Source organism: Psammomys obesus, unplaced genomic scaffold, assembly GCF_907164565.1.
Source record: "Psammomys obesus unplaced genomic scaffold, mPsaObe1.curated_primary_1811, whole genome shotgun sequence".
Lineage (NCBI taxonomy): Eukaryota > Metazoa > Chordata > Mammalia > Rodentia > Muridae > Psammomys > Psammomys obesus.
Genome location: NW_026585895.1, coordinates 23,308,132 through 23,334,845, shown reverse-complemented (window position 1 = coordinate 23,334,845; position 26,714 = coordinate 23,308,132). Strand labels below are relative to the sequence as shown.

The following is a 26,714-nucleotide window of genomic DNA, read 5'->3' as shown; positions in this document are numbered from 1 at the left end:
CACACACACACACACACACACACACACACACACACACACACACACACGCACACACACACACACACGCGCGCGCGCACGCAGACAGACATTTAAGACCAGAATATCTACATAATCAAAACCTCCGTTTAAGCTGCATGGAGATTTAACTGCAACCATGAGCCCTTGTGAGTTTTTGTTGTTGTTTTTGTAAAGATAATCACTTTTCTAGGCCCCTAAGAATCAAAATCTGTGAGAACACATTTTCTGAGTATTAGGCAAACCCATCCTGGGGATCAGATTCTAACTAGGGACTCTAATGAGCAAGAAAATAGAACAAATGAAGTCATTATGCTCATGGCAGAAGGAAAGATAGCCTGATAAATCATCCATTTCACCAGAAGACGTCCTTACAGAACTGAAATCCAAAACACCACAAGGAGCCTTCCTTCAGAAGCCCTGGTCCCCGAGCCAGGGCTGCTCAGGATGCCTTGTCTGGGCTTGCTTCCTCCGAGGTGGCATCTGCTGCCTCAGTGTTTTCCCCGCTTCCCTCTTCAGACGTGTTTCATCAAGTAACCAGCTGGACAGGTAGCTCGGTGCTGTCCTCTGGCTTGTTTACATTCAGACCGAAGATTTCAGAGTTCATTCCTGAAGCCAAGTCTCCTCCCGGTATCTATAGTAAAGCCTCACACACTAAGAGCCCCAGAAGCTAACAATTTAACTAGCCTATTCAGTCAGCCAAAACTTCTGTATGTACCACAACCCACGCATACCAGATGTACCAGATACTGCAAACTACACGTGATTTCTCCTGCAATGCAAAACAGGGCAATGAGAGCTCCTTTATAAAACTAAACTGACAGTGTCTCGAAGATTTAAAAACGTGAACATCTAACCTTTCTGTTATTGAGCAAGAGAATCTCAGACATGGGGGAACATTGCAGGAATTTAACACGTGTACTCAAACTGGTCTAGAGGCCTCAGCAAATTTTCAGCTGCCAGTGACAGTAAAACAGGCACTGTGGACAAAACCTGATTGGACCAACTACAAAAAAAAAAAAAAAAAAAAAAAAAAAAGAAATAGTACAATGAGCCGTGCTGTCCTTACACCAAAAGCTGGGTGAATACATCTGGGTATGTGTTAATGGAAAATACGTTGGTAAGCTAAGAGGGTATCCATCAATTGTCACAACCCCCTTTTTGTAACTGATTTAGAAGAATGTTCTTTGAGGTCCCAACTGAGTCAGGACACAACTGCAATATGAGTAGTGTCGATGTGATAAGTTCAGGGGCTGCCATCCATAAGACTCGATTTGATAGCAGACACAGTTATCATTAGACCGTAATGCTAACTTACCATGAATATGCCATCTTCTTCCTCTGTATGCCATCTTGCTCAAGCACTCCCAATGGTGAGTAAACACTGCCAGTATCATGGCTTGCTCGGTAGCCAACCGTTTCTCCCCAGCCCCGTAGCAGCGCCTCTTGTATCCAGAGCTTACTTCCTGCTGACTCCACCCTCCTTTCTACAAACCTTTCCTGGTTTTTCCATACCTCCCCTGGCAAGTTACAGGTCTCCTGGGACGAGGGCTAATCATTAACTAATTGATTACTTAATTAAGAGCGCTAATTCATGTTCATGATTTAGCTTTTCAGCTCCCACGAAGCCCTGCTCTACTAAAAAGCTAAAGTTCACACAGCCGCTGAGGACAGGACCTCATGAGGTGTGTGACTCAAGGAGAGACGCTCCAGATAAGGCACAAGCCACCATTTAGAACCGATAATAATAAAAATGGCTCTTTGTTTGTCATGTTAAATTTAGGAGCCATCTATTTAAAAATATCCAGGAGCGCATACAGTGTAAATGAGAGACTTAGTGGGGACAGCGGAAGAAGACACTTACTAATTCTCAAACTCAGTGTTTATTAATAGGAATCATTAAAAAACAGCACAGACTGGGATACTTTTAAAAAAGAGATATTGGTATGTATTGCTGTTCACCGTTACAAGAAATGGATGAGACTATTTGAAATGCATTAAATTTGGCCCATCACGCTCACTTCATGGTGTGAAGAAAAACAGCACTTGAGTGATTTTTTTCCCTTAATTTGTTCTAAATTACAGTAAAGTGCTCTGCAAGAAGCAAGTACCCATGTTAATTAACGCTGAGCAGAGAAGGTCACCGGCGTGCATGGGGCCGATTCGTGGCGTTAGTGAGATATTCTCTTCTGCAGTTAGAATTCATCATCGGGAATTAGAGACGTGTGCAGATTTCCACTTCTTGACCCAGCACTTCATGTTTGGGTCCTTTGGTTGATTCTTCTTTAAAAACAGTGAAAATGCAGTAACGATAATGAGATGGACTCAGGAAATGAAACACACTTTCTACATCTTTGTTTACAAGTATGCTTACAGTATTTCTTGAGCCTGAGTTGTTTTTATTTATTTTTTTATATTTTAGCCGATTCTGTAAAACCACATACGGCAACGGTGCTTCACAACATGAGGAATTAATAAGTCTGAGTTTTTAGTTATTGTATGTTGAATTGCAAGACAAAATTACAAATGTAATGCAGTCTTGTAAAACACCCTCCAAGACCCTCAGAATTATGCTGCGGCTAAGAGAACCATCAGCATCTAAGTCCATAGCCCTTTAGTTTTCTAGAATGTTTGCTGTTATTTCTATGCCTAAAATTCTGAACAGTACACTACAGGTTAATTATGTTGGTCATGGAACACTTGACGCTACGAAGGTGTCCAACTGAAAAACGTTCACGTGAGTTAATATATGAATTCGTGGCATGACGAGCAGTCCAGATTCATTTCCACTTCTAATCCACTCCAGTATCAGCTCACTACTTAAAGACTGACTTTAAATGGATCTAGCCACAATGTAAAGGTAATTATAGATGTCACTCCTGTGACTGTTGTTTGTCCTGGATGTTTAGAAGTTAACCATATATGAATTTGGCCATTTCAAAGAGGTAAAGAGATTTCAACATTAACTGTTCTTCTACTTTTTTTTTTTAAAAGATTTATTTATGTACACAATGTTTTGCACACCTGCACACCAGAAGAGGGCACCAGATCTCATAATAGATGGCTGTGAGCCACCATGTGTTTGCTGGGAAATGAACTCAGGACCTCTGGAAGAGCAGCCAGTGCCCTTAACCACTGAGCCATCTCTCCAGCCCCAAACCATTCTTCTAAAGAGATCATTCAAGTGTGGAGCGTCCAGTGAGAGGAGTCACAAATTAACCTGAAGGAAAGCTGTTAGAATGGGAAGGACTCAAATATTATTAAGAAAAAAATCCAAGACTTTCAAATCTTGGGAGTCTGGAAAGATACTCAGGTCAGTCACAGGAAAAAAAATTTACATATATACATATTTTAATTTTTAGTGGTCCCACAATGGAAATGAGTGCATAAACTGTTAATGGAGACAGGCTCTAGAGATAAGGTTTAATACTAAATATCAAAACACAGAGCACTGACAAGCCATGTCATCTCTTTCAGCAAAACTGCGTTTGCAATGACATGCTTTCGCTATGTGTGACTGTATGCTTTTACTGGGAGGTTAATTGATTACAGCTTCATCAAATCCACTGAAATGAAGGGAATTTTAATTTTGCTTGATAGATTTTTAAATTGAGTTTTTATGCCTTCTGGTTAGTTCAAGCCAATTATTCTTCTGAGTCATAACTGTACAACTGCCACAGAATATAATGTTTTCTTCTTTTAAGTGAAGTCTTAAGACTTAGGGGAAAAAAATGAAAGTAGAGTGTCCAGTGCGTGAGCTGCATAACAGTAGCGACGGGCACTCTGTGCACGGTGCCAGTCCCCAAGGACTCTAGTCTTCAGTTGTTTGGTAATGATCCCAGTTTGGTGTGTGGGGACACATTCATACTTTCTCTCAGAGCTCCCCCTCGTGGCCACCAGCACCAGGGCGGTTGATGCATGCTGGCTGAACCGCACACTGAGGCAAGCCTCCCGACTCCCCATCAGAGACTGTCCTCAATGTTCACAGCCACCTGCTGTCTTCGGTGTGGAGGATGCTTTCCTGGGATAAAGTGCAGCGAGCATAGTGACCTCCTTGGCTTGCTTACCCCCCGGGGCCGACTCTAGAACAGAACATCTGTCTTAACACAACACTCAGTAAACACTTATGTGATGAATAACTTTTCAGTAATGATTATGGAACCACTTTTATCCATCGGAAATCAAAGGAAGGAATATCAAAGCTGTGGCTTTCCACTGTACAGAAAACGTACTTTAAATTTTTAATGTGTGTGTGTGTGTGTGTGTGTGTGTGTATGTTCCTGTACATACATCTGTGTGGGTATGGAGAAGCCAGAGGTCGCCGTTAGACGAAGTTTGTCACTGGACCTGAAATTCATCACCTTGGCTAGGCTGGCTGGTAAATGAGCTTCCGGGATTCACCTGGTCCCACCCCCATCCCAGAACTGGGGTTACAGGCGTGACACTGCACCTGGCCTTTCTGGAGGGGCTGGGAGCTGAACTCCGGCTCTCATGATAGCACAGCAGGCACTCGATCAGCTGAGCTACCTCCCAGCCCCAAAGAGCATACCTTTAATTCTTATCAACCAGCCAGTGGCACCAACTAGTCCCACAGGAAAAAGAGATGGTAGGAACTGGTTATTTTAAAACACCTAAGTGAACACATGCCGAACGTTGTCTGGATTATCACTGCAGTCACTTCACTTCCTATTTCTCAACGTTCCCTCTAGTTTGGTTCTGATGGGAGCGTAATTCAGATCTTCATTTTTTTTTCTTTACGTTTAAATTACATATATTCTGTAAGTCCTGGTTAAGATTATTATATATTCTCCAGTGGTGGTGGCATATTGTCTTTAATCCCAGCACTTGGGAGGCAGAGACAGGCAGATCTCTGTGAGTTCGAGGTCAGCCTGGTCTACAAAGTGAGTTCCAGAGCAGCCAGGACTGTTACACAGAGAAATCTTGTCTTGAAAAAACAAGCAAAACAAAACAAAATAAAACAAAACAAAAAAGTTATTATATTCTATTACTTTCATTTTTAATAAGGTCCATGTATTTTAACAATATTAGCTCTCAATGTGTTCCTTTGAACTTACCCAAAAAGATACTTTTAAATCATGCCAGTTGCTTAACAAGTGACAGTTTATGACACATTTTGAACTGCATGGTTGTTCTTAAGAGTGCCAGCCTGCTGAGATCTTCATATTTAGGAATAGGTGATGTTTCTCTTGTTTAGCTTGAGAATCAGACCTAATAAAAATTAAGGTCATCTAGAGTATTAATTGAGAGACCAGATCCTGAAGGTTAAAATTTAGGACTCTCCCAAACCAGGCTATTTGAAAATAACTGAGTTAGAATAAAAAAAGACACTGATTTGCAGAAGCACCTTCCTCTCCTAAGCAGTCAGAGGGAGGGCCTTCCCCATCCTCTTTTAACGTGTTGGGTGAGCTTACATGTCTGAATGCATGGGAGACTGGCTTGAGAGTTCTTAATGCAGGAGTCTTTTTAATAGTTGTTTTTTTTTTTTTTTTAAATAATAACCAATGCCCCTTTTCAGAATGGGCCACAGTTAAAGGAAGTGAATACATTAAACTGAATCTGATTTGGTTAAAATTCAGAACCAGTGCTTGAAGAATAATTAAAACAAAGCACAATTCATATTATAATGGCATCTTGTTAAGGGGAAATGCAGACAGGACTCCCTTCATGGCCTCCTTTGTTCTTCATAGCTGGAAAATTCCTCGCCTTGTCATCATTGGCTATTCTTCTCGAGATCAGAAATGAGAATGTTTTCTTCTAAATGTGCCGTGCTGAAGCTGAGTGTAGGATAGTAAAGACGCCTAGGCCCTGTGAGTCTCCGGAAAAAGTCATTGTTCCGCTTGTATATCCAGAAGGAAAGCACGCAAACGGCCAGGGATGTTACCAGCGTCGCTGTGACTATGAGAGGAACGGTGCTGTGGCTCAGTCCTGGAGAAAGACAAAGACAAAGAGAGAATAGATACTGTCACACACCTGCCGTACATCTTACTGATTCTAAGAAAAATCTAGCATTCTTTCTTCTTTTAAGCCTACCTTTCCCTGGATGATTCATTACAGCTGGAAGATCTAAAATCAAATAATAAACAAATATTTCTTTAAATTCAGCAAAGTCATGTCATTACTTAAAATGTTAAGTAATTAACTATTAAGGAATCAAACTATTGCTCATACATCAAGTCTGGTGGCCTGTTTTTATGAGTAATGTTTGACTGGAGCTCTGCTATTCATTCATTTATATACTCTCTCTCTCTCTCTCTCTCTCTCTCTCTCTCTCTCTCTCTGTGTGTGTGTGTCTGATAACAACTTGTGGGAATCACTCTCATTCCTTTTACCATGTGGGTTCCAGAATTTGGATCCAGGGTTGGCAGCAAATGCCTTTACTAGTTATTGCCAGCTCATGAGCCATTTGTAGTGAAAAGTATTGATGTTCATAACACATGGCCCTTTTCCTTCCTTCCTTCCTTCCTTCCTTCCTTCCTTCCTTCCTTCCTTCCTTCCTTCCTTCCTTCCTTCCTTCCTTCCTTTTTACTAAAGCCAAAAGTTTTCCATCTTGTCTTACACTATCACAACAGAAACATATGGTAGACATGGTCCTTGCTTACAGCAAGTCACCATTTTGTTGGGATTTGATGGAGAGTCCCTGCTTGTCTGTATGTGACAACTGTTCAGTCAGCACCATTCATACCTGTGAGTCTCAAGAGTGGGAGATGAATACACAGACCCTCTATTCCAAAGTGACAGAGAGAGTCCCTGTTTTAATAAAAACATTTTTCTGTAGGAACATTTCTCATTTAAGAAGACTGTCTCAGGGCCTAAGCTCTGCAGTGTTTGGTCTAGGAAGGGTCCAGATGTAGATGTAGAGGCGCCTGCAAGGCGGGACTGGGAGGATCGCTGGGAGTCTGAGGTCAGTCTGGACTTCAGAGGGAGCTCCAGAATAGGCTGGGCAGCAGAGCAAGACTGTACCTCAGGAAGCTACATTAGAAAGAAAAAGAGAAAGAGAGAGAGCAGAAGAAAGAGAGAGAGAGAGGAAGGAAGGAAGGAAGGAAGGAAGGAAGGAAGGAAGGAAGGAAGGAAGGAAGGAAGGATCAACATCTGATTGTCAGTGCAGCCTGTTGCACAGGCACTTTCTCCCCCAAAAGCTGGGTATGTTTGAGCAGCTCCTTGAAAAGCTACAGTACTTTAAAATTGGTGTACGGTGTTTGTGGTTTGCTCCTGGTGCTTAAATGACAGTGACTACCTGGGCACACTGTGTAACCCTTGCTCCACCAGGAAGCCTGGCTCTTTAGCACAGCACTGGATCCGGCCTCACTGGCCAATTCTACTCCCACCATGTCTTCTGCTTCAGTTTAGCACATTCGCCATGGCTGCTTTTAGCAATGTTGATCCTTTGATCTAAAATATCTTCCCTTCTCTGGTCCAGCTCCTAAACTCCCCTCCTTCTTCAAAACCAGGACTCTCATCTCTCTGAAGCATTCTCCAGCAGCTCAGAGGCACAAGAGCCTTCCTTCTTGCTAAAATGTGCATCTAGGGACTGTCTGGATTAGTGTAAACACCTATGGTCCTCATGTTAGGCTAGCTTAGAAACTTTGGCTGTTGTTTGCAAATGTCTGGAATGTTCTTAGCTTTCAAAACCTAATTTCCATCACTATAAACTGTATTTCTCAGGATTAGTCACATATGACTTTCCTGGTGGAACACGCTCGCAGAGAGAATTACACCTACTTAACCACAACAAATGCACCAAATGACAACCCTAAACATTCTCACAGCACAGCATAGCTCTTTTTGGTGCAAACTGCGTGTCTTGATTTCATTTGTATGACTAATGTTTTTTTTTTTCCCCCTTCATATTAGAGGAAAAGAGGAGCTGAAATGTTCTGACTCATGCCAGAATCTATCTGAAAAACCCTCCAAACATCTGCATTTACAATTCTTTCAATGTCACCATGGCAGGTCAGCATTAAGCAGGGAAGAGTCAATATGAAGGCGTTGTCTCTCCCTTTACACACCTGCCTCCATTTTACATATGAACCCCGTCTTGTCTTCACAGGGGGTAAACTGCCATACGCCTTCAGGGATCCTCAAGGCAACACAGGGACGGGGCTTGAGGTGGTCCAAGTCTGGTGTCCGAATGCCCCAGTTTGATGGGTCTGTGGGTGTTCCATCAAACCACTGTAAGGTTTCATCTGTGGAAAAGATTGCTGGCTTATTACGAATCATGTGCATGATTACCAGAGTCAGACTGGGATAAGCCATAAGAGCAGCCCCACATTTAAGGAGACACATTTAATTCCATAAGTATATTCTTGAACAAAACATCAAAAAAAAACTATGTATCAAGCCAGGCATTTGGGAGGCAGAACTCTGAGTTTGAGGAGAGTCTAGCCTACAGAGCAAGTTCCAGGATAGGCAGGGCTACACAAAGAAACCCTGTCTGGAAGAAACAAAAACAAAAGCAAGCAAACAGAAAAAGGTATGTGTTCATTAGAGTTGGCTCCTGGGCAGTTGTGTCATTTAGATATAAATATCTTGTTTCTTAATGTCCTGGTTTGAATTTTGAGACAGTCTACAAATTTCTAACCAGCTAAATACATCACATAGTAAACAAAGTTAATGTATAGAAAACCCATTAAATCTCTAATATCAACACCGTAACAAGGGGACTCATTTCCTAAAGTCATTATTATACCGGAAGTGGTTCCAGGGAAACGCTCGACCCATATATGGTCAGTAAGGTGTATGTGTGTTTGTGGTGCATTGTCTGAAAATAATTTAAAACTAGCAATAAAGTGAACCACAGGTCAGCTAGCTTTTGATTATCACCATCTGCTAGAAATTCAACGCCCAGGATTAAAATTACTCCTCTCAAGGATGGGCTCTGTACCTGCCCTCCTACACCAACATAACACTCTCTCCGTGACAATTAAAATAATTTTCTTTACAAGTGCTTCTCAGTAATATCAGTGACATAAAGAAAGGAAATTACACACACTGGTGTTTACGAATAGCATACGAGAATTCAAAAAGCACAGCTTATCACGGAAACAGCTCTCTGATTCGGTTGTGCTCTGCAGCGCTTCAGAAAGTGGGTTGTTTTCAGGTCAATGTGGTCTGGCTTTGCCGCGACGGCCTGGGAACAGAGTTGCTGCAAGCATCTTCAGTGTCATGGAGGTTGAGTCGTTGTTTTGCTTTGTTTGGGAGGGGCTCCTAGAGGATTCACACTGCATTTTCACAGCAAACGTGTGGCTCCCCGAGGCCCCAGTGACTGCGTACTAATTTGTGCCTCCTCCAAACCCCCATCACTTACTGTTACCATCAAATCGAGCATTCAGCCACACCATCTGGACAGAAGAGCCGTAAGCAAGAAGCTCTTCCAGGAGAAATGAATTCTCAGCCTCATCTTTGATCGCCAGAAGATCAGACCCTGTAAGAGAGACAAGTAGCCAGTGAGCGAGGCAAACACAATTCCAAATGTTTCTGTGCCTCTATTTGCAAAACCTTGGCTTTGAAAAATAGATATTTCATCACTCGATACACTTTTTCCCTCTTTTCTGGTGCTGGGGCTAGAACCCAACACTTGCCATGTTGGGCAAGGCTCTACTGCTGAGCGTAGCCCCAAACTCCATTTTCTAGTGTTAAAAAGTGGTTGAGTAGAATGGGGACACAGCTCAGTTGGTAAAATGCCTGCTGCATGAACACCAGGACCCTGGTGTGAATCCTCAGGACTCAGGAAAAGTGGAGGGCTAGGGAGACGGTGCTGGGGCTTGCTGGCCTAGGTCAGTGAGAGACCATGTCCGAGACACGGAGTGGTTGAGGAAGACACCTGATATCAACTCTGTCTCGTCTCTCTGTCTCTGTCTCTCTCTCTCACACACACACACAATTTAAAGTGATTAAAAACAAAACAAAACTAGGTCTTACTATGTAGCCCTGGTTGGCTTGGAACTGACTATGTAGACCAGGTTGCCCTTACTCTCTCCGCCCCCTGGGCACCAAGATTAAAGGCCTGTGTACTGTCCCTCCCTAAAATGTGATTTAAGACTTTTAAGGTAAAACTGTGTATATAAAAATGTACAAGCTTTCATTTAGAAAGTTAAAACAGCCATGATCCGGTTTAGACAACACTAAAAATGCATAATGCACACTGCTTCAGAAGGAAGAATTTTTGTGGGAAAGCTGGACACTGAGGCACCATCTTGGGTTTTCAAAGTCTGCACTGGAACTTGAATTGCCTGAAACATCTGTCCCCCTAATAAACAAATTCCATAGTGTTTATTTTTTTCAGTAATTCTCATGGTTCCTAAAGTTACCGGGTAGTTGGCATCTGAGAACACACACTGTTTACGGAGATGTCAGGGGGTATGTGAAAGCGATTTTGCACCGTAGAAGAATTACCTTCTCTTTTGCAAAATTCATGAGCATCTTCAAAACTCCTGCTGTCCAGGATGGTGGAAAAGCTGTAGCAATTACCTCTAAATTTTATCCAGGGAACTGATGTCTCTGAGCACAGCACTGGGTGCTCAGATGCCTTTGTCTCTACGAAGAAAAACCAGGTGTGATTTCGGGCTGGCGATGCCGAGATAAACCTAATTTCACTTTTCCATGGAAGGCCAGAATCAATGCACGCATTAAGATTTTCACGATAGTACCCCAAAAGGCTGGAGTGGATGTCGATGATTAGAGTTAGGCTCTTGAATTTCTGTTAGAAATACTCAAACATGAAGAGTGTATAAAAAGCCTGCTTTGCCACGGTACTTTGAATGCAGCCTGGTGAAGCCCTGTACCGTTCGTTATCTTAAAGCTTTTAGGAAATCAGGAAGGTGCAATTCATGGAGGAAGTGGTAGCCGAATGATAACGGGAAAGGAATGCCTAAAGGTAAAATACCTGTCCTAGGCAGGGCTGTCAGATTTCTATAATCCTCACTTGTGTATACATGAATATAGACATCGCTTATATTTAATCCTGAATTGTTTTCATCTGCAATTATGCAAAGTATGTGTGCTATTTGTAATAGTATCTAGATTACAAGTAAATAACTCAGTTTGATGAAATGAGAGATTTAAAAGGAGATGGGGGGGGGACTGTCAGAGCAACAAAGCAGAGTGCTAGGAAAAGCAGGATACACACCACATCAGAGGGTAAGAAGGCTGAGCCTCTGTTCTTGGCCTGTGGACACATGGATTCCCAAGAGTCTATTTAATGCTCTTGGTTAAGTTTCATGCTTTAGTAAAGGGATTGAGCCAGCTGACCTTCATGTAAATACGATGTTATCCAATGTATCGGGTAGGGAATATAATGAATGTCTGAACAGCATCAGCTACCACCACCATAATCGTTGCTTAAGAATCTACTAGCCTTGTCTTAAACAAACCATCAGTTCAGATTCTCCATGAAGTCGAGCACACCTTTCCAGTGTGACTTTCTGTCTCCTCTTATCCTAACCTGCCATGCTGGCAAACTCAACACCAGCGGTGCCGTCTGTATCCCCCATCCTGTATCTCCGTGTCCGTCCAGGCTTCTCTCCTCTGCATGCTTCCCTATGCTCTGTCGTTGCCCATCACTCCTGCCCATTCTTCAGTTCCCACCTGCATGCATTGCCATGTCCTTCAAGAAGCCTTCTGCCTTTCCCCCAAATAGATAGGATGCTTTTTAAAATGTAACAACAAAAAAATTATTTCCTACACTGCAGACAGTGTTGGGGAGGGCAGTATCAGAACACAGTGCATCCTGTTCTTGATAATCCCTCTCTTCACTCATCGTCTAGCCATGCCTGGCATGACAGGTATGGTCCTTACACCACAGACCAGACTGTAGGCTTCCCCAGAACCGAGACTTCTTGTTTTTCACGTTCGTTTTCCTTGCTGAGCACAATCATGAACAGAATAGCAGCAGAGGATGCATTCCTTGAGTTGGATGGAATTGTACCTACCAGTGGGTACATGGCAAATGGCTCCTTGCAGAAATGACTCACAGGCCGTGCTATGCCAGCGTCCACCAGTGTCAGCAAAAACACAATCACCAAGAAAGGCTGACTCCTCATCTTTCCAATAGGTGAAAGGGGATTTGGTGCCATCTGACCAGTCGAAATTGAGACCATTCTGCAGAGAGGATATGAAATGTCACTTCGTTGCCAATGCTGCTGCTGGGTTCACCCAGGGCTATCCGAGCATCCACTCCTTCCAGGTTTGATACTGTTTTCCAGAACCACAGGGGGTGGAAGGAGTAGGGTTTTCTCTTCAGCAATGCAAGTGTGTAATACTCTTGTTTTAAAAAGCAAAAGAATAAACAGAAGACAAAACCAAAAATCAAAAGCACACAACTAGAACTCTGCACGTTATATTTCAAAGGTAGTGAATTAATTAATAATAAAGTCTCTGAGCTATCAGCAGCAATCATTTTTCACAGAAATTTCTGGAAATATAACAAATTGCCCAAACATGGTACTTGAGTTTTGAGATAAGTTATATTGTATGAATGAGTCCAGTCCTCAGGGATGTCTGAGAATTTCCAAAGGACCCATGAGGGCATTATATTTAGGAATCAGGCAAGTGCATGCTTGTCCTAAAAAGATGTGCACTCTTGTTTTGTAGCCTCGGGCTTCTAAAAAACAAAAGCAAATAACAAAACAAACAAGCAAAAAACCAGTTGTTTCTGTATAAACCAATTATTGAAATGTTAGATTTACTACTGAGTCTGAGAGTTGCTTTTGCATGCGGATTTCAATGGTTGTCTCACTAAGGAAGTAGACAGAGACTTTGCAAAGACTATGGGAGGGGCAGAGAATACCTACGTCTTTGGTGGAAAGTCCAATCCAATGGGCATGCCCCAGCCTGCTGAGTACAACCGTGAGGAAGGACTGGTGAAATATGTCTGGAATGCTGGCCAGCTCTGCTCTGTACATCAGGCAGGTTCTTCCCGCTGCGTACCAAGTCATGTTAGCACGAATTATCTTATATGTTCTGTTTCCATATTCTAATGTACTGGGGATTGAGTACATATCAGACACATTTACATGGTATTCAGGAGTATCTAAAATGAAAACAAGAACAAAATTGCTTGTAGTGCCTGGACTAGAAAGGAGGAGGTCAAACTTAACACGCATCTTTGTCACTAACGTCGACACTGACCAGTTTTTCTTCCAGAAGCGATGAATTCAGAATAACAACACTGCACTTGGAAGTGTGTGTACGGTGCTAGGGAACTGGGACACTTTGGTGGTTTGAATGTTTGGGCCTAGGTTGGTGGACTGTTGGAGAAGGATTAGGAGGTGTGGCTTGTTGGAGGAGGTGTGACATTGGGAGTGGGCTTTGGCTTTGAGGTTTAAAAAGCCACTTCCAGTTAACACACACTCTCCCTCTGTCCACCCTCTGTGTATCTATAAGTACATTCTCTTTAATATATATGCATTTGTCTTTTTTAAAATTCTCTGTGTTATATCCACAGAATAGCCGGAGTTTAGAAAAACTGAAACAGGAAAACAAAGTAAAAATTTCTGCACTATCTGATCTCGAGTGAATTGAATCTCTCTTGCATACTAGGCTAAAAATTAAAACCAGTAAGCGGTTTGGACTTATTAAGGGGAATGCTGAGATGAGAATGGCTGAAGGCACGGACTTAGCCATTCCTGGCTAAAACACCTTGAGAAAACTAAGCTGCCTAAAGCTCAAATCTGAGGTCTATAAGAAACCGGTAAGGTCTTCCTTGAAGGAGTGTGTGTAGAATTCATCACATATCCACAAGGACACACTCTATTTCATCTAGGACACATCAAACACTTAACAAATATTGTTCTTCACTTCCCTCTCCTGTTTTGGTCATGTTCTCCACAAATAAAAAAAATGGCAAATTGGAAAGCTGTCTATTGTCTTTGTTCCTTGACTTAGAAAGCACATGTTGTAAAACCTAAGTGAAACGAGCCTGTTTATCAGTTAAATAGTAATGGAGTGAGTGCACTTTGTCACCAGTATGTTCTTTGCCGGAAGCCTGCTCGCCAGTCTGTGCTCCCAGCTCATGGTTAGTTACACAAAATCCAGACGGTACCAAAGCACTATTTTGCATAAGTACATGTGAATGCAAGCCTGTGTGCGCATGGCACGCATGTGGGGGCTGGAAGACAAACCATGAACATCGGTTCCTCTCTTTATTTGAGTCGAGCTGTTCTGTTGTTTTTCTGCTGAGTTGTCAGGTTAGCTGGCCTATGAACTTTGTGGGATCCTCCTGTCTCTGTCCTCCATCTCCCTGAAGGAGTCTGGGTTCACAGAGGCTTAACACCAGGCGCCAGGCTTTTTCATGGGTCCTGGAGATTCAAATTCAGGTCCTCACACTTGTACAGCAAATTCTTTCACCTACTGAGCAACCTCCCCTGGCCTCTGCTTCTTTCTTTCTTTACATCTCTTTATTCTTTCAAAGCATAACAATCTTTGGCTTAAGCCTAACACAAGCATATATTTATATGGAAAAGTATAGAGTGTTCACTGTAACAAGAATCAAAGTTTAATAATTTTTTTTCAGAAATGTTTTTTAAAAACTGTCATTTGTTAAGCGTATGCTACAAACTATACTCAGTTATGTATATGCATATCAAATAGTTTTTAACCTCATTTTATAGAAACTGAAATCAAGGTTCATAGAAGATAAGGCATTTTACTGAAGTGTATTTACAGAGGTGGAGTGGGCACGTCTGTGGCCAGACCTCAGGCCTGTGCTCTCCCCCTCTGCCCTGCAATGTCACCAAAGGAGTGTCTATGTTGTTTATCCCCAAATGCCAAAGAAAGCAATCAGTTGGTAAATGTGAAAAGAGGTCAACATTACAGAAATAGAATCACTATATTTAACTGAAATACTTTTTTTTTTGTTTTTAAAGACTAAAGTTCCTTAAGTATAGAATGGGGAGACTTTGACCTATTTCCTGGCAAGGTCCTAAGGGTTTTATGGCATAGTGCTCATAAACCCAAGGCAAGGTGCCAGGCTCGGGGACGTGTAGCAGGGAGTGAGTGAAAGCAAGAGGCATCTTTACTATTTTTATTATTCGAGGTCACTCAAGGACAGTGACACTGCTCATGCATTCCACTGGAGGTTTGTGACACTTTGACACTTTAGTTAGGATCTCAAATGTCTTCCAAAGGCCCAGGTATCCAAAGTGTGGCCCCCAGAACCACTGGAGCCAATGGAGCACTTAGGAGGTGAGGCCCGCCGGGAGGTCTCACGTCACTGTGGGCATGACTGAACAGGACTGTGGGGGGCTGGAGTCTTCCTTTTCATACTTCTTGCCTCCCAGTCATGAGTTGAGTGGCTCTGTTCTGCCCCCTCGTCTCTCCATTATTTTCTGCTTTTGCCCCAGCCCCAAAGCAATGGGTCTTATCAATCATCGACTAGAACCTTTAAAATCATTATGCCAGTATAAGCCTTCTCTCTTTATAAGCTGATTATTTGAGGTATTTCGTTACAGGGAAGGGGAGCTATCACTTATGGCTTTGGTATTATACTCTAAACATCACTCGGGAGTTGTGTCTGCCAGATTCAGAAACACACTACATGCCATATTTAGCCATGAACACTATTTTTGGAGCTTCAGGAAAAAAAAAGGAGTGAGTGTGAATTGGTTTATGGTATTTGCTGTTCTTGTTTTGAGTCAGGGTCTCAGGCTGGCCTTGAACTTGGTAAGATTTTTTTTTTTGTCTCAGCCTTCCATGTGCAGGCGTTATAGAAATACGCTAAGTCTAGTTTCTTGTTCTTTTCCAATATTTTGGGTGACTTGTAAAAATAGCCACAATAGTTTATGCTTGGATCTAGTGTCAACCAACGTTCTTTGCAAAGCGTGATATGTTGGAATGTAATCCTCATTGTAAAGTATTAGGTGGTTAGAAAAAATCTGACCATGAAGTTTGGAAGAGGGTCTTCAGAGGATGATTAGGCTGAGGTAAGGACACGGGGTTCCCCGACTGAATCTTGGTGGCTTTAACTGGGAACAGAATACACTCATGCCAGTCTCTCGCTATGTAATGTGCCATCTTGGAAGTATGACAGGGAGATGGCCATCAGCAGATGCCATCGAGTTGGCTCTGGAGCAGAACCACAAGCCAAGAGAAAGTGCTTTTCTTTGTGTTAATGCTAACTTTGTTAGCGTATGGGAAAATGGACCATTACAGGCAGAGAATCCCAGAACGGAGGAGTAAAGCTCTTATTGGTTCTAGAGTTGGTGTATAACTTGGTCATCTGTCAGATGGCTTCTGCAGTCCTTAGAACACAGCTGAAGGGCACGGTGCTGAGAAGTGGGGGATACGTGGCTAAATACACTTAAACACAGGGAAAGAAACTCACACTGTTAGCTGCAGGTGTGGAGGGAAGGTGGGAAATAAAAGGAACAAAGTCCCAATTGTTTCTTACCTTGCATTTTTTCACAAACAAATCCATAACCTTCTTTCCCACAGTCATCAAAATACCATTTTCCAGTGAAATGAAAATTAGGATTACTTGACATCAGGGCACAGAGAGGAGCATGCTTTTGAACTGTAATGTTATAGCTTGGGATCTTTAAAGAAATGCATATGTTATAAAATATACAGTAACATATAACATTATTGTTACATTGAAAATTTTTATTTAAGGAATAATTTTAAAAAGCAAAACAATACTATTTCCTTATTTATACCTAATAAATCAATCTGGAACCTCTTCACAGCCTCTAAGATAAACAATTATCATGATGAGTAATTGTGTTTATGGTACTCACGAAACTGTTGTAATGTTACATTATTACAAATGTAATACGGGATCAGTGAACTATTATAAATGTATAGCTCCAAAATATAGAAAGAGAGAGATTTTAGTTACTAAGTCTCAGATATCATCTCTTGTTAAAATAAATCTTAAGGGTCTTGGAACACAGCACAATGGTTAAAGTGTACAAGGCTGTGTTTCAGTCCCCAGTAAACCCTACCCTCAATTACTCCTAGAACTCACAATTATTATATCCGACGGAGACCAGTTAGAATACACCACAGGCTTCCCGTTCACCCAATTCTCATAATTATCACTTTGTAACCCTATCCACACATTCATGGTCTGGCCGAAGAGATGCATGGTAACGAAAGCTGGAAAATAGAAACACGTTAGTTAGTAATACCATACAAGGCCCTGGGTCACCATCAGGTGCTGTCCATAGAGATGAGTATATTTAAATGACAGCAAAGCTTCGTTATGAATCAACTGTAGGAATCCCTTACTTTGTTCTTACTAAGGTAACAAGGTGTCTTTCATTTTGGTTTCAGTTTAAATTGACTGAAGTCAGCTAGATAACCAGAGATTTCATCAGATCATTAGCAAAACAGTTTCCAGTGTTTACTCTTTTTTTGTAAGCAAAAGAGGATTAATGTACCATATTTAAGCAGAAGTATATAATTGCCTAAGTTTCTAATTAAAGCACACAGGTGAACTCAAGCTGATCTTTAAAAAGCTTACCATGCAACTGTACTAGATGCTGCTGAGAAATTACTCTAGCCATTTTAGAACACACACAAAGTCCTTACTCTCCAGTCCATCCAGACAAAACCTCCAATGGCAGCAGTGTCTAGGCAGCTGGCCGACTCCCGCAGATGCCTAAACCCTGACGCTCAAACTGAAATTTCCTGCGTCTTTGCAACACAGTGTTTTAAGCGCTGATTTTGGGGGTGCTGTTTTGATTAAGACTTGAATTACGGCGGCCACTCTGGCTTGGCTGAACCCTCAGACTCTACCTTGCTCCAGTTCACTTTCGATGGAGACCAGCATCCCGCCCCTGGCAGCGCAGAAGTCCTGAGCACGCGTCCAGGTCTTCAGCTCGTGGGTGTTTTTGGGAATGGTCACCAGGAAGCACTAGGAACACAACACAAGGCATTCATTCCTGCACTCTTCTACGTTTCCCAAAGACACCTAAGGTCAGCCTTGGAAACCACCGTTTCCTTAGGCAGAGAACTCATTTGTCTTCTGCCAGCTCTGCGGGCATTAATGAAGCAAGGAGAGAGGGGGTTATGGGAGGAAGAGTGATTTGTCTCACGCTCGCTCAGGAGGCAGAGCCGAAGCAGGGGTGTGCTTGTCATGCGGAACGTCAGAGCAGAGCCTCCCCTCAGTGGAGAAGCAGCCAGTCACCCGCTTGCACGGTTTACAGTAGGGGCCTTCGTCTAAGAAGAAAGGAGTGGTGTAGCTTGACTTTATCTATAAGCAGACCTCCTCACTGCAGTGAGAGGGGAAAGCACATTGACGGTCCCTAAAAGCTGGGAGCCAGCCTTTTAACAGAAAGTACAAGCGAAGGAGGCGAGAGGAAGAAAGGAAAACAAAGGAGATGACTACCAAGGAACAAACATCACCACCGATGCTAAAGGGACAAAGAAATATGAGCTGGATTTTCACAAGGAGATTGGCTACTTTAACAACAACAACACAAATATGCTCATGTCACACACAGGAAGGTCAGGAGACAGCGCTGAGGGGTGTGACGCCTCTTTCCTTCCACTGCGAGGTCGGGGGATCGAACCCAGACTGCCAGGCTTGCGTGGAAAGAGCTTTTACCCGCTGAGCCATGCTGTGGGGCCCAGGACTGCATCATTGGCAGAGGTTTCCTTGCTGTGAGACAGAATGAGAATCAGGACGGTACAGCTGGCCTAGGGTGCCCACCTTGCTCAGTAAAAGGCAAACATGGTAGGAAGAGCCGGAGTAAGCCAGAGAGAGAAAGAAGATCTAGGCTCGGACACTTCAGGACAGGTTCCACAGAAGTCACGCGAGACTTCGTTCAGGGACCGTTCCACCCGGAAAGCTCTGGCAAGTTCTGTTTACACTCATTTTCCTCCTCAATGAACATGGCCAGCCCTAGTCATCGGCGGGTCTGATCCCAGCACTGAGCCACGGAGAGAATTTCAAAGTAACCGCAGTTGACCTAGAAACTCCAATAAGAGAGCACTACCTCTCCTGTCTTACGTTGGAGTGGTGTCCTTCTCTCTTATTTGCTAATTTCTAATCTGTCTGCTGTCAACCTCCTCCCAACCAGCATGACCCCATAAAATCAGAGATGGTTAGTCTTTTTGACAGCACACCAGGGGCAATCCCTAAAAACCATCAATGAGTTAAGAGAATAGACTGAAATGATTGCCAATTTTGAGCCACTCAGTGAGCCAGGAACCTTTGAGCGGAACTATTCCATTAAAATATCACGTAAGTAGCCTTTCCTTTTTTAATTTTTTCCAATGTAAACCTTTTTTTTTTGGAAACAGGAAAGGCAGTTATAGGGCTGTTGAGAGGCTCAGTGGAAGAACCCTTTTCACACAAGCATGGTGACGGGGATTTGAGTGCCCAGAACTGGTGAAAAAAGCCAGGCTGTCCACTTGTGATCCCAGCAAGCAGGAGGTAGAGATGGAGATCTCCGGAGCAAGCTTGCTCATAGGAGAGCTAGCCAGACCCTATCTCTGTGTATAAGGGGAAGAGCATTTGAGGACCAAAACCAATGTCAACCTTGGGCCTCTACACAAACATGGATACGCGTACATGTAACTATATGCTCGTGTACATTTACACACATGCGATAACTTGTACACACAGCCACATGACACATGGATTTGAAAACAAAGAAAAAACCAGCCAAGATTACTAAGCTCATGGAGGCACTCTGGCCCATTCTATTAGGCACACAGAGCAAACTTGTCTCTCTCACTACGACACTGAACCATTGTTTGTGTCCTCTGTCTATGTGACACTGAACTGAACATACCCAGAAATGTCCTTAAGTAAACTATGTGCTCTATGACCTTGAGCTTAGCATGCCCAGAAATGGGTCCACCATCTTTTCCTTCATAACTGGTTTATGAAAATTTAACTTTAACTGAGCTGGCTTGTGAACGTGCTTCCCCACCCCCACAGGGCTTCTCCACATGAGCAGGGGTAGACTAAGATCACCCCACACTTCCTTTCCTTAACGAGAACAGCATTCTGGGGACAGCCCCAGTGCTCTCCTGAACTGATGCAGGCAGCGGGTCCTTCCCACCCTCCTCTCCTGCCGCCCCTGGCTCAGCACTCTCTAGAACAAATAGCTCCCGGCAATCAATTATGCAGTGACGTTCTCAGGCATTCTAGACTCAACACAGCAGTTCTCATGTGATGCAGTTTTTACCCTTGTGGACGTGTTACAACGAAGTCTGGGGACACTCTTAGTTAGTCGTAGTTCAAGAAGAGTCGCCGCTGAAATATGCAGTTGGAAACTAAGACAGTGCTGGTGCCTGCCATGAATTTTCCCACAGCAAAGAACTCTCCTGCCCAAAGCATCAACAGTGCCAACATTCAGTCCTGATGATGGTGTTCTTTGGGGCTTCAGGGCTTCACCTGGCTCCTGCTGCTTTTAGGATGAAAAAACCAGGAACTGTGATGCAGCCTGAGTTACTAATCAAGAGAGGAATGGGTTCCCAGCTCTCCTGCACACCTCTTTCTTGTTTGCTTCACAAAGAAACGGAATTGGCTTTAAAGGATTTCTATTTTATAACAACCATCCTTTTATCTGTTCCTCTTTTTATTCTGCTTCTTTCTTCTAATTACAAACCCCAAAGTGTGGCACACGCTAATTATGGGGAAGCCTTATCATTTAATGCGAGTTCGCCCTGTGTTCAGATAGTCACTAATGAACCATTCATAAACACCAGTGGCTTTTGCTGGCTCCGTTTGCTCCAGCCTTCTTTGTAGGCAGATTCTCCCCTCACTAGCTCACATGTTTCCTGCAGGCAAGATTTCTTAGTTTGACAGTGGAAGTACAATATTACCGCAGGCTTATTTTTTCTAAAATACGCCACATTTAACTAACACACTCTGAAATGTTGTTGTTAATAATTAGGGCAGAACAGCTGGAGGAAGGAGGGCACCCTCTGTTTTAACTTGTTCACCTTCTGACAAATTTGCAAAGTGTGGCTGAGTTTTACGTGTCCCTCATAACTGTGACTTAAGGAGGCCCTATAATATTCCAAGTGAGCTTGGAATCATAGAAATACTTCGTTCCCAAAGAGCTCCTAGTCAACATTTGACAATAGAATTGAGAATATTTCCTCAGATTTGGTCTCTTCTCAGTTTTCCCTCTGTCGTTGAATGGAATAACTACCTATGTCTGAAACAACCTTATGTTCTCATTCATCCATCTCTGCCTTAGATGCTACTGAAGAACCCATTGGCACTGGACCGAGGTCTGAAATAAAACTCTGTAAAATAAACAGAAAGAGAAAGGGAGAGGGAAAGAGGGAGGGGTAAAGGTGGAGAGGAAAGAGAAGAAAAAGACAAAGATGGAGAAGCCCTCCCTCTTGGCTCTGCTGACTAACCCTTCCTGTGGCGACACCTTGTCAAGCTTGTCATACATCATTAAGCCACATTATCAAACATGGAGAAGGTGATTTATGAGACACTGGAAAGGATGCTTAGCTTCTAGATATCTTGTTTTTTGTTTTTTTTGTTTTTTTTTTTTAAATTTCTAAAAAGATAATTAACTTGTCAGCTGAGTTTTTCTTTCTTTTTTTTTAAGTAATAAAAATTAGTCCTTGGAGAAGAAAGTGAGAAAGAAGTGAGAAAGCTTAATGGTCCATAATGTATTGAAATTTGTTCAGAATTTATCCCCATCTTTTCTTTTAACAGCTTTAAGAGCAGGGTAGAAAGGGACGCATTCTCTTAATTTTGTTATAGGACATCATTTTATTTTATTACTGTTATTACAATTTGTTTAAAGATTTATTTTCTAAGATTTATTTATTATGTATATAATGTTCAGAAGAGGGCACCAGATCTCATTACAGATGGTTGTGAGTCACTATGTGGTTGCTGGGAATTGAACTCAAGACCTCCAGAAGAGCAGCCAGTGCTCTTAACCTCTCTTCTGCCCAAGCCATCTCTTCTGCCCAAGCTTAATTTTTTTATGTGTAGGTTAGTACAGGTGCCTGAGGAGTCAAAAGAGAGTGTCAGAGCTGGAGCTACAGTTAAATGCCCCCTGTGGGTGCTGAGAACCAAACTTGGGTCTTCTAGGGAGCCACAGGAGCTCTTGGCTGCTGAGCCACCTCTTCTGTAAATGTTTCTTAACCCACCTCATTTATAAATGAAACTTTATCAAAGTTACAGTCCTTGGAAAGACCTCAAACAGGTGGCCACATTGGGAGGTACTGTGGGCGTTTAGGAGGCGGAGCCTAAGAAGTCCTTAGGAAACTGAGGTGTACCACTGACAAGATCAGGTACCTTAGTCTCTGCTTCTCTGTCTATCTATACCTCCCAATTGCCCAGTGTCAGTTCAAGATGCACACACTTGACTCTTGATTCTGTTTTAAAACAAAACTTTGAGACTTGATAGGCATTTGTCTGTGTCTGTCCATAACCACCAACAGCAGGACGCATTTATTCTAACAGCCTTAGGACACTAACACTCATATAGCGAAGGACGAGTCAATCAGAATTCAGATCTGAGCCAAAATCATGGCATGCGACTGGAGGCTGTGTTCTCAGGTGTCATACCCAAAGCACAAGCAACGAAATGAGGAGTAGATACATTGGGCTTTATCAAAATTATAATCTTGCACGCATCATGCGGGCATTATAATTATAAAGGAAAACATCATTATAATTATTAGGGGTAAAGATTGTTTACCTGATAGGAATTCATTACATATAACACTAGAAGGAAGTCCTACGATTCAACAGTACAAAAAAAAATGACTTAATTAAAACATGGACAAGGTATTTAATTAAACATTTCCCCCCAAAAGCACATGGATGAAACCTCCTATTACACATGCAAATGCAAATTTTTTATTTGCTGGGGAAATCCATTTGTCACCTTTCCAAATAGCCAAACAAGAACAGCCTATGACTTAGCAATTATGCTTTTAGGTTTATCTCCGAAAGGAAAGCAAACTGGGACTTGGAAATGTAAACAACTGATGTATATCATTGCACTATTCTTTTTCTATTTCTGTGAATAGTGCCAGTGGGATATTATGAAGATTGCATTGACTCTGTAGATTGCTTTGGGTAGTACTGATATTTTAAAAATAGCATTAAAACAAAACAAATCTAATACAACTTAACAAAAAGAAAATGAGGTGTGTGTGTGTGTGTGTGTGTGTGTGTGTGTGTGTTTTCCTGTAGGAGGGCCATGCTTCTGTCTTGTCGGAGGATAGCCTTGAGTCTCACTCCATGCCTTCCACCCTGTTTGAGGCTGGATCTCTCTTGCTCACTGCTGTGCACACACACTGACTGGCCCTCGAGCTTCTGGTGACTTCCTCGCCCAGGTAGAAGCCTGTGCTGGGATCAGATACAAACATGCTGCTGCATCTGCTGTGTTACAGGGTTTCTAAGGACCGGAAGTTAGGTTGTCAGGCTTGGTTGGCCAGACAGGTGCTTTATACCCTGAGCCTGAGACTGAATTTTGATGTGATATGTCTTTTCAGAGAAGTCACACGATTGTACAAACTTCAGATGTCTCAGATGTACGACTGGAAAAATACCATCATGTGTCTTAAAATTTCAGTCAAGTAAGAAAGATTGATGGTGCTACCCAGCAAAGTCAGCCAGAAGTGAGCGCAATACTCAGTGTTCATGACGGTGAGTATTTACAGATGGGTGAGCAAGAGGTGGTCACGTCTTCTGAGTCAGGCTGTTGCCATCTTCCGGGCAGCGGTGCCCCCATCAAAAGATTCTCCCAGGTGGACTTACTGATCGTTTACTCTCACTGGGAGGAAAGGGGTCGTGAGACACTCACCTGAGTATGAGTTCATCCAGGTGCTTCATACCACCTGCTGGATACCACTCTGCTCCAACTGTGGGTGGCCTGGGGGAGGGGCTAGGGTATGCAGGCCAGGGAAGACCAGGGGAAGAAGGCCCCATCCATGCAGCTATGACATCATCACTGCTAGGTAAAGACTTTCCCCTAAGCCACCCTCACCAACACTCTGTAAGGTAACCAATAAACCAAATGGTTCTACAGGATGGTTTTTGGTAGAATAATACCTTTGTTTGTCTCTGGGATCTTAGGAGTAGGAGGAAATATGTTTATATGGCCCCTGGGAAGGAATTTTGGCAACATTTATGCTATAGAATATTGCTCATCCTTAAAAAGGAAAAAAAAAATCCTGTTACGTGTCATAGCGTGGTTGAGGCTTAAAGATACCATGCTAAGTGAAGAGAGCCATCATTTAATTTCACCATAATTAAACGAGCCACATATAGGTAGCCACATATATATGTACAGAATTCAGGTGTCTTCACTGCCTGAGCTAACACTCACAGCAAGATGGTGTAGAAGAACATGGCAGCCAGTGTGACGGAATTCTTGGAATTTTACAATGGTTGTTCACAATTAAAGAGCAGTTTCGTGTTAGTGTATGGAATTATGACACCGTTTCACTTCTTAACTCTCTAAGAGTTAAACAATTACAGTTTGGGATTTATTTTCATCACTTCCACCCAAGGCCAATAAAGTTATTTTATTACAAAACGTAAGGAGTGGAGGCAAAGCCTTAATTGAAGGCAGCGTCAGAAATCACAAACCTGGCTGACAGCGTCCCTGCCAGCCAGGTTTCCCTCTTCAATTGGATTCTGCACTGAAGCTCAGCTTTATGAATCTCAAGATGACACTGACCAAATTACACTATTAGTTAATCAGTTTACAGGTAGGTAGGGTCCTGCTGGTTCGGGGCGGGGTGATGGGGGGTGGAACACGGGCTCGCTAAAGTTTGTAGTTTATTTGCAGGCAGGGCCTAGATGAATGGGCATGCAGGCACACACACATGAACACACACATGCACGGCACAAACACATACACTTTATGTATGTATGCGACATTCACTAGTAAAACTTTATAAATGAAGCATGCAGGCATGGCCACCTTACACAAAACCTTTTTCTCCACTTCTCCCCTCCCCCCCCCCCCCCACCCCCTCCCCCCCACGAAAAGGAAAGCTCCCAAAACCATTCGAAAATTGTGACAGGGAACTTTCAGGTCCCTTGAATAACTAGTGCTTAAAAAACAAGACAAAACAATAAACCAAAACCAAACCAAACCACCATCACAACAAAGAAAACCTCCCCCCACTTTTAAATACTTTTCAACTGAAGTTCTACAGAGGAGACACAAAGGCGACTTTGCAGGAAGACATTTACCTTATGGTTAAAGTAAAGCCACCCGCTGGGGCACGTGCCATGCTGTGTGGGCAGCTTCTCCCTCTCGATGACCCATATCTTCACTCTCTTACAAATGCTGGGCATAGGAACGGAACAGTTCTCAGTCCCCCAGAGCCCTGCAGGAGGAGACAGGGGCAGAAAGCCTCAGGAAAAAGGGCGGCTGCCCCCAAATCTTCACGGATTGATTTTCATGACTGCGATGGCTTTTTTTCGTCTTTTTATTTTTTTGAAGTCTGGACCTAGACTGCTAGTCGCAGAAATCTCTAGTGACACCTGGGCAAGGTGCCGCCCGAGTAACTGGACTGTGAGAATGGAAAAACTTCTTTAAAGAAGGGAACAAATGCTGTAATCGAAACAAGATTACTTCAGAATCCTGTGAGTATTCAGCTTAGGAAGCAAAAGGAGACTTCATGGTTGTTAAGAATCTGGCTTCGGAATACAGGGAAAATGATTCTAAGACAATAGATCATCATTTCTAAAGATTCTGAACCAGCTCTAAACTTTAGAATGCTTCTTGAGAAATGCAAGTTGAGTATACCTAATCTAATCATCTAAATTCTAAAACTTCTGAGCGCTGAGGAGGTGTTTGGGAATTCTCCTCTTTGGAAGCCTTTCTGATTTCAGATGTTTGTTTAGCTTTTAGTCTGGAAGGGCTGCGATTCCAGAGGAAAGGCGGCAGGACTCGTGTATGTAAAGCCAGCACATAGAAGCTACATGCCCAATGCAAGGCCGGGCCAGCTTCTTGCCTCAGAACAGGAGTGAAAACCGGGGGCTTCTGAGGTGGGGCTGTGACTGGGCGGATTCTCTGCTCTTCTTGCAAAACAGCCCTTTCCACAGGCTGTTGTGACACCTGCTGGTAGAGCGAGCGGATTAACCACAGCTTCCCCCAACTGCAGAGCCGCCTCGAGGTTTGCCTTTCCTCTGTCTCTCCTGACCAAGTGAGCCTTGAACATGGCTTTTTTCTTTTTTGGTCTTTTGGAAAGTATACCTGGTGTAAGTGGACTCTCAGCCTAGGCGGCACTGTTCTCAGAACATCCAGAAGCTGCTCTCTAGCTGCACTGTGCCATTGCATCCAACTGGCAAACAGGCTCCCTTCTGAGATGAGTAGCCATTAGGGCCAGACATTGATGATGATAAAACAGTGAACTGAATTTAGGTGTTTTATTTAAAGATTTATTCATTTTTATGTGCACTGATGTTTTGTCTGCATGTATATCTGTGTGAGGGTGTCAGATCCCCTGGAACTGGAGTTACAGACAGCTGTGAGCTGCCATGTGGATGCTGGGACTTGAACCCAGGTCCTCTGGAAGAAATGCCCTTAACTGCTGAGTCATCTCTCCAGCCCTGAATGTAGGGTTTTCTTTCTTTTTCTTCTTTCTTTCTTTCTTTCTTTCTTTCTTTCTTTCTTTCTTCCTTCCTTCCTTCCTTTCTTTCTTTCTTCCCCCCTCTCTCTTCTCTCTCTCTCTCTCTCTTTCTTTCTTTCTTTCTTTCTTTCTTTCTTTCTTTCTTTCTTTCT

At 42.9% G+C, this 26,714-nt stretch overlaps 1 protein-coding gene and 1 long non-coding RNA gene across 4 annotated transcripts in view; both read right to left on the bottom strand.

Annotated features, from left to right (window-relative positions):
- The window catches only part of LOC129671544 (uncharacterized), a 14,295-nt gene extending 12,816 nt beyond the window's left edge, over window positions 1-1,479 (bottom strand). For all 3 annotated transcript variants that reach the window (XR_008719359.1, XR_008719358.1, XR_008719360.1), the window contains exon 1: window positions 1,334-1,479. This is a non-coding gene — a long non-coding RNA (uncharacterized LOC129671544). The remainder of the gene's footprint in view (window positions 1-1,333) is intronic.
- A 3,993-nt stretch (window positions 1,480-5,472) lies between these two features.
- Window positions 5,473-26,714, bottom strand: part of Pla2r1 (phospholipase A2 receptor 1) — a 109,176-nt gene continuing 87,934 nt past the window's right edge. Inside the window, exons 20-30 of the mRNA XM_055600586.1 lie at window positions 25,178-25,314; window positions 17,770-17,887; window positions 16,997-17,127; window positions 16,421-16,565; window positions 12,825-13,063; window positions 11,964-12,132; window positions 10,429-10,569; window positions 9,341-9,457; window positions 8,043-8,219; window positions 6,067-6,099; window positions 5,473-5,961 (exon numbers count right to left, since the gene is read on the bottom strand). Coding sequence (XP_055456561.1) covers window positions 5,747-5,961; window positions 6,067-6,099; window positions 8,043-8,219; window positions 9,341-9,457; window positions 10,429-10,569; window positions 11,964-12,132; window positions 12,825-13,063; window positions 16,421-16,565; window positions 16,997-17,127; window positions 17,770-17,887; window positions 25,178-25,314 — 1,622 coding nt within the window. The 3' untranslated portion in view covers window positions 5,473-5,746. The remainder of the gene's footprint in view (window positions 5,962-6,066; window positions 6,100-8,042; window positions 8,220-9,340; window positions 9,458-10,428; window positions 10,570-11,963; window positions 12,133-12,824; window positions 13,064-16,420; window positions 16,566-16,996; window positions 17,128-17,769; window positions 17,888-25,177; window positions 25,315-26,714) is intronic.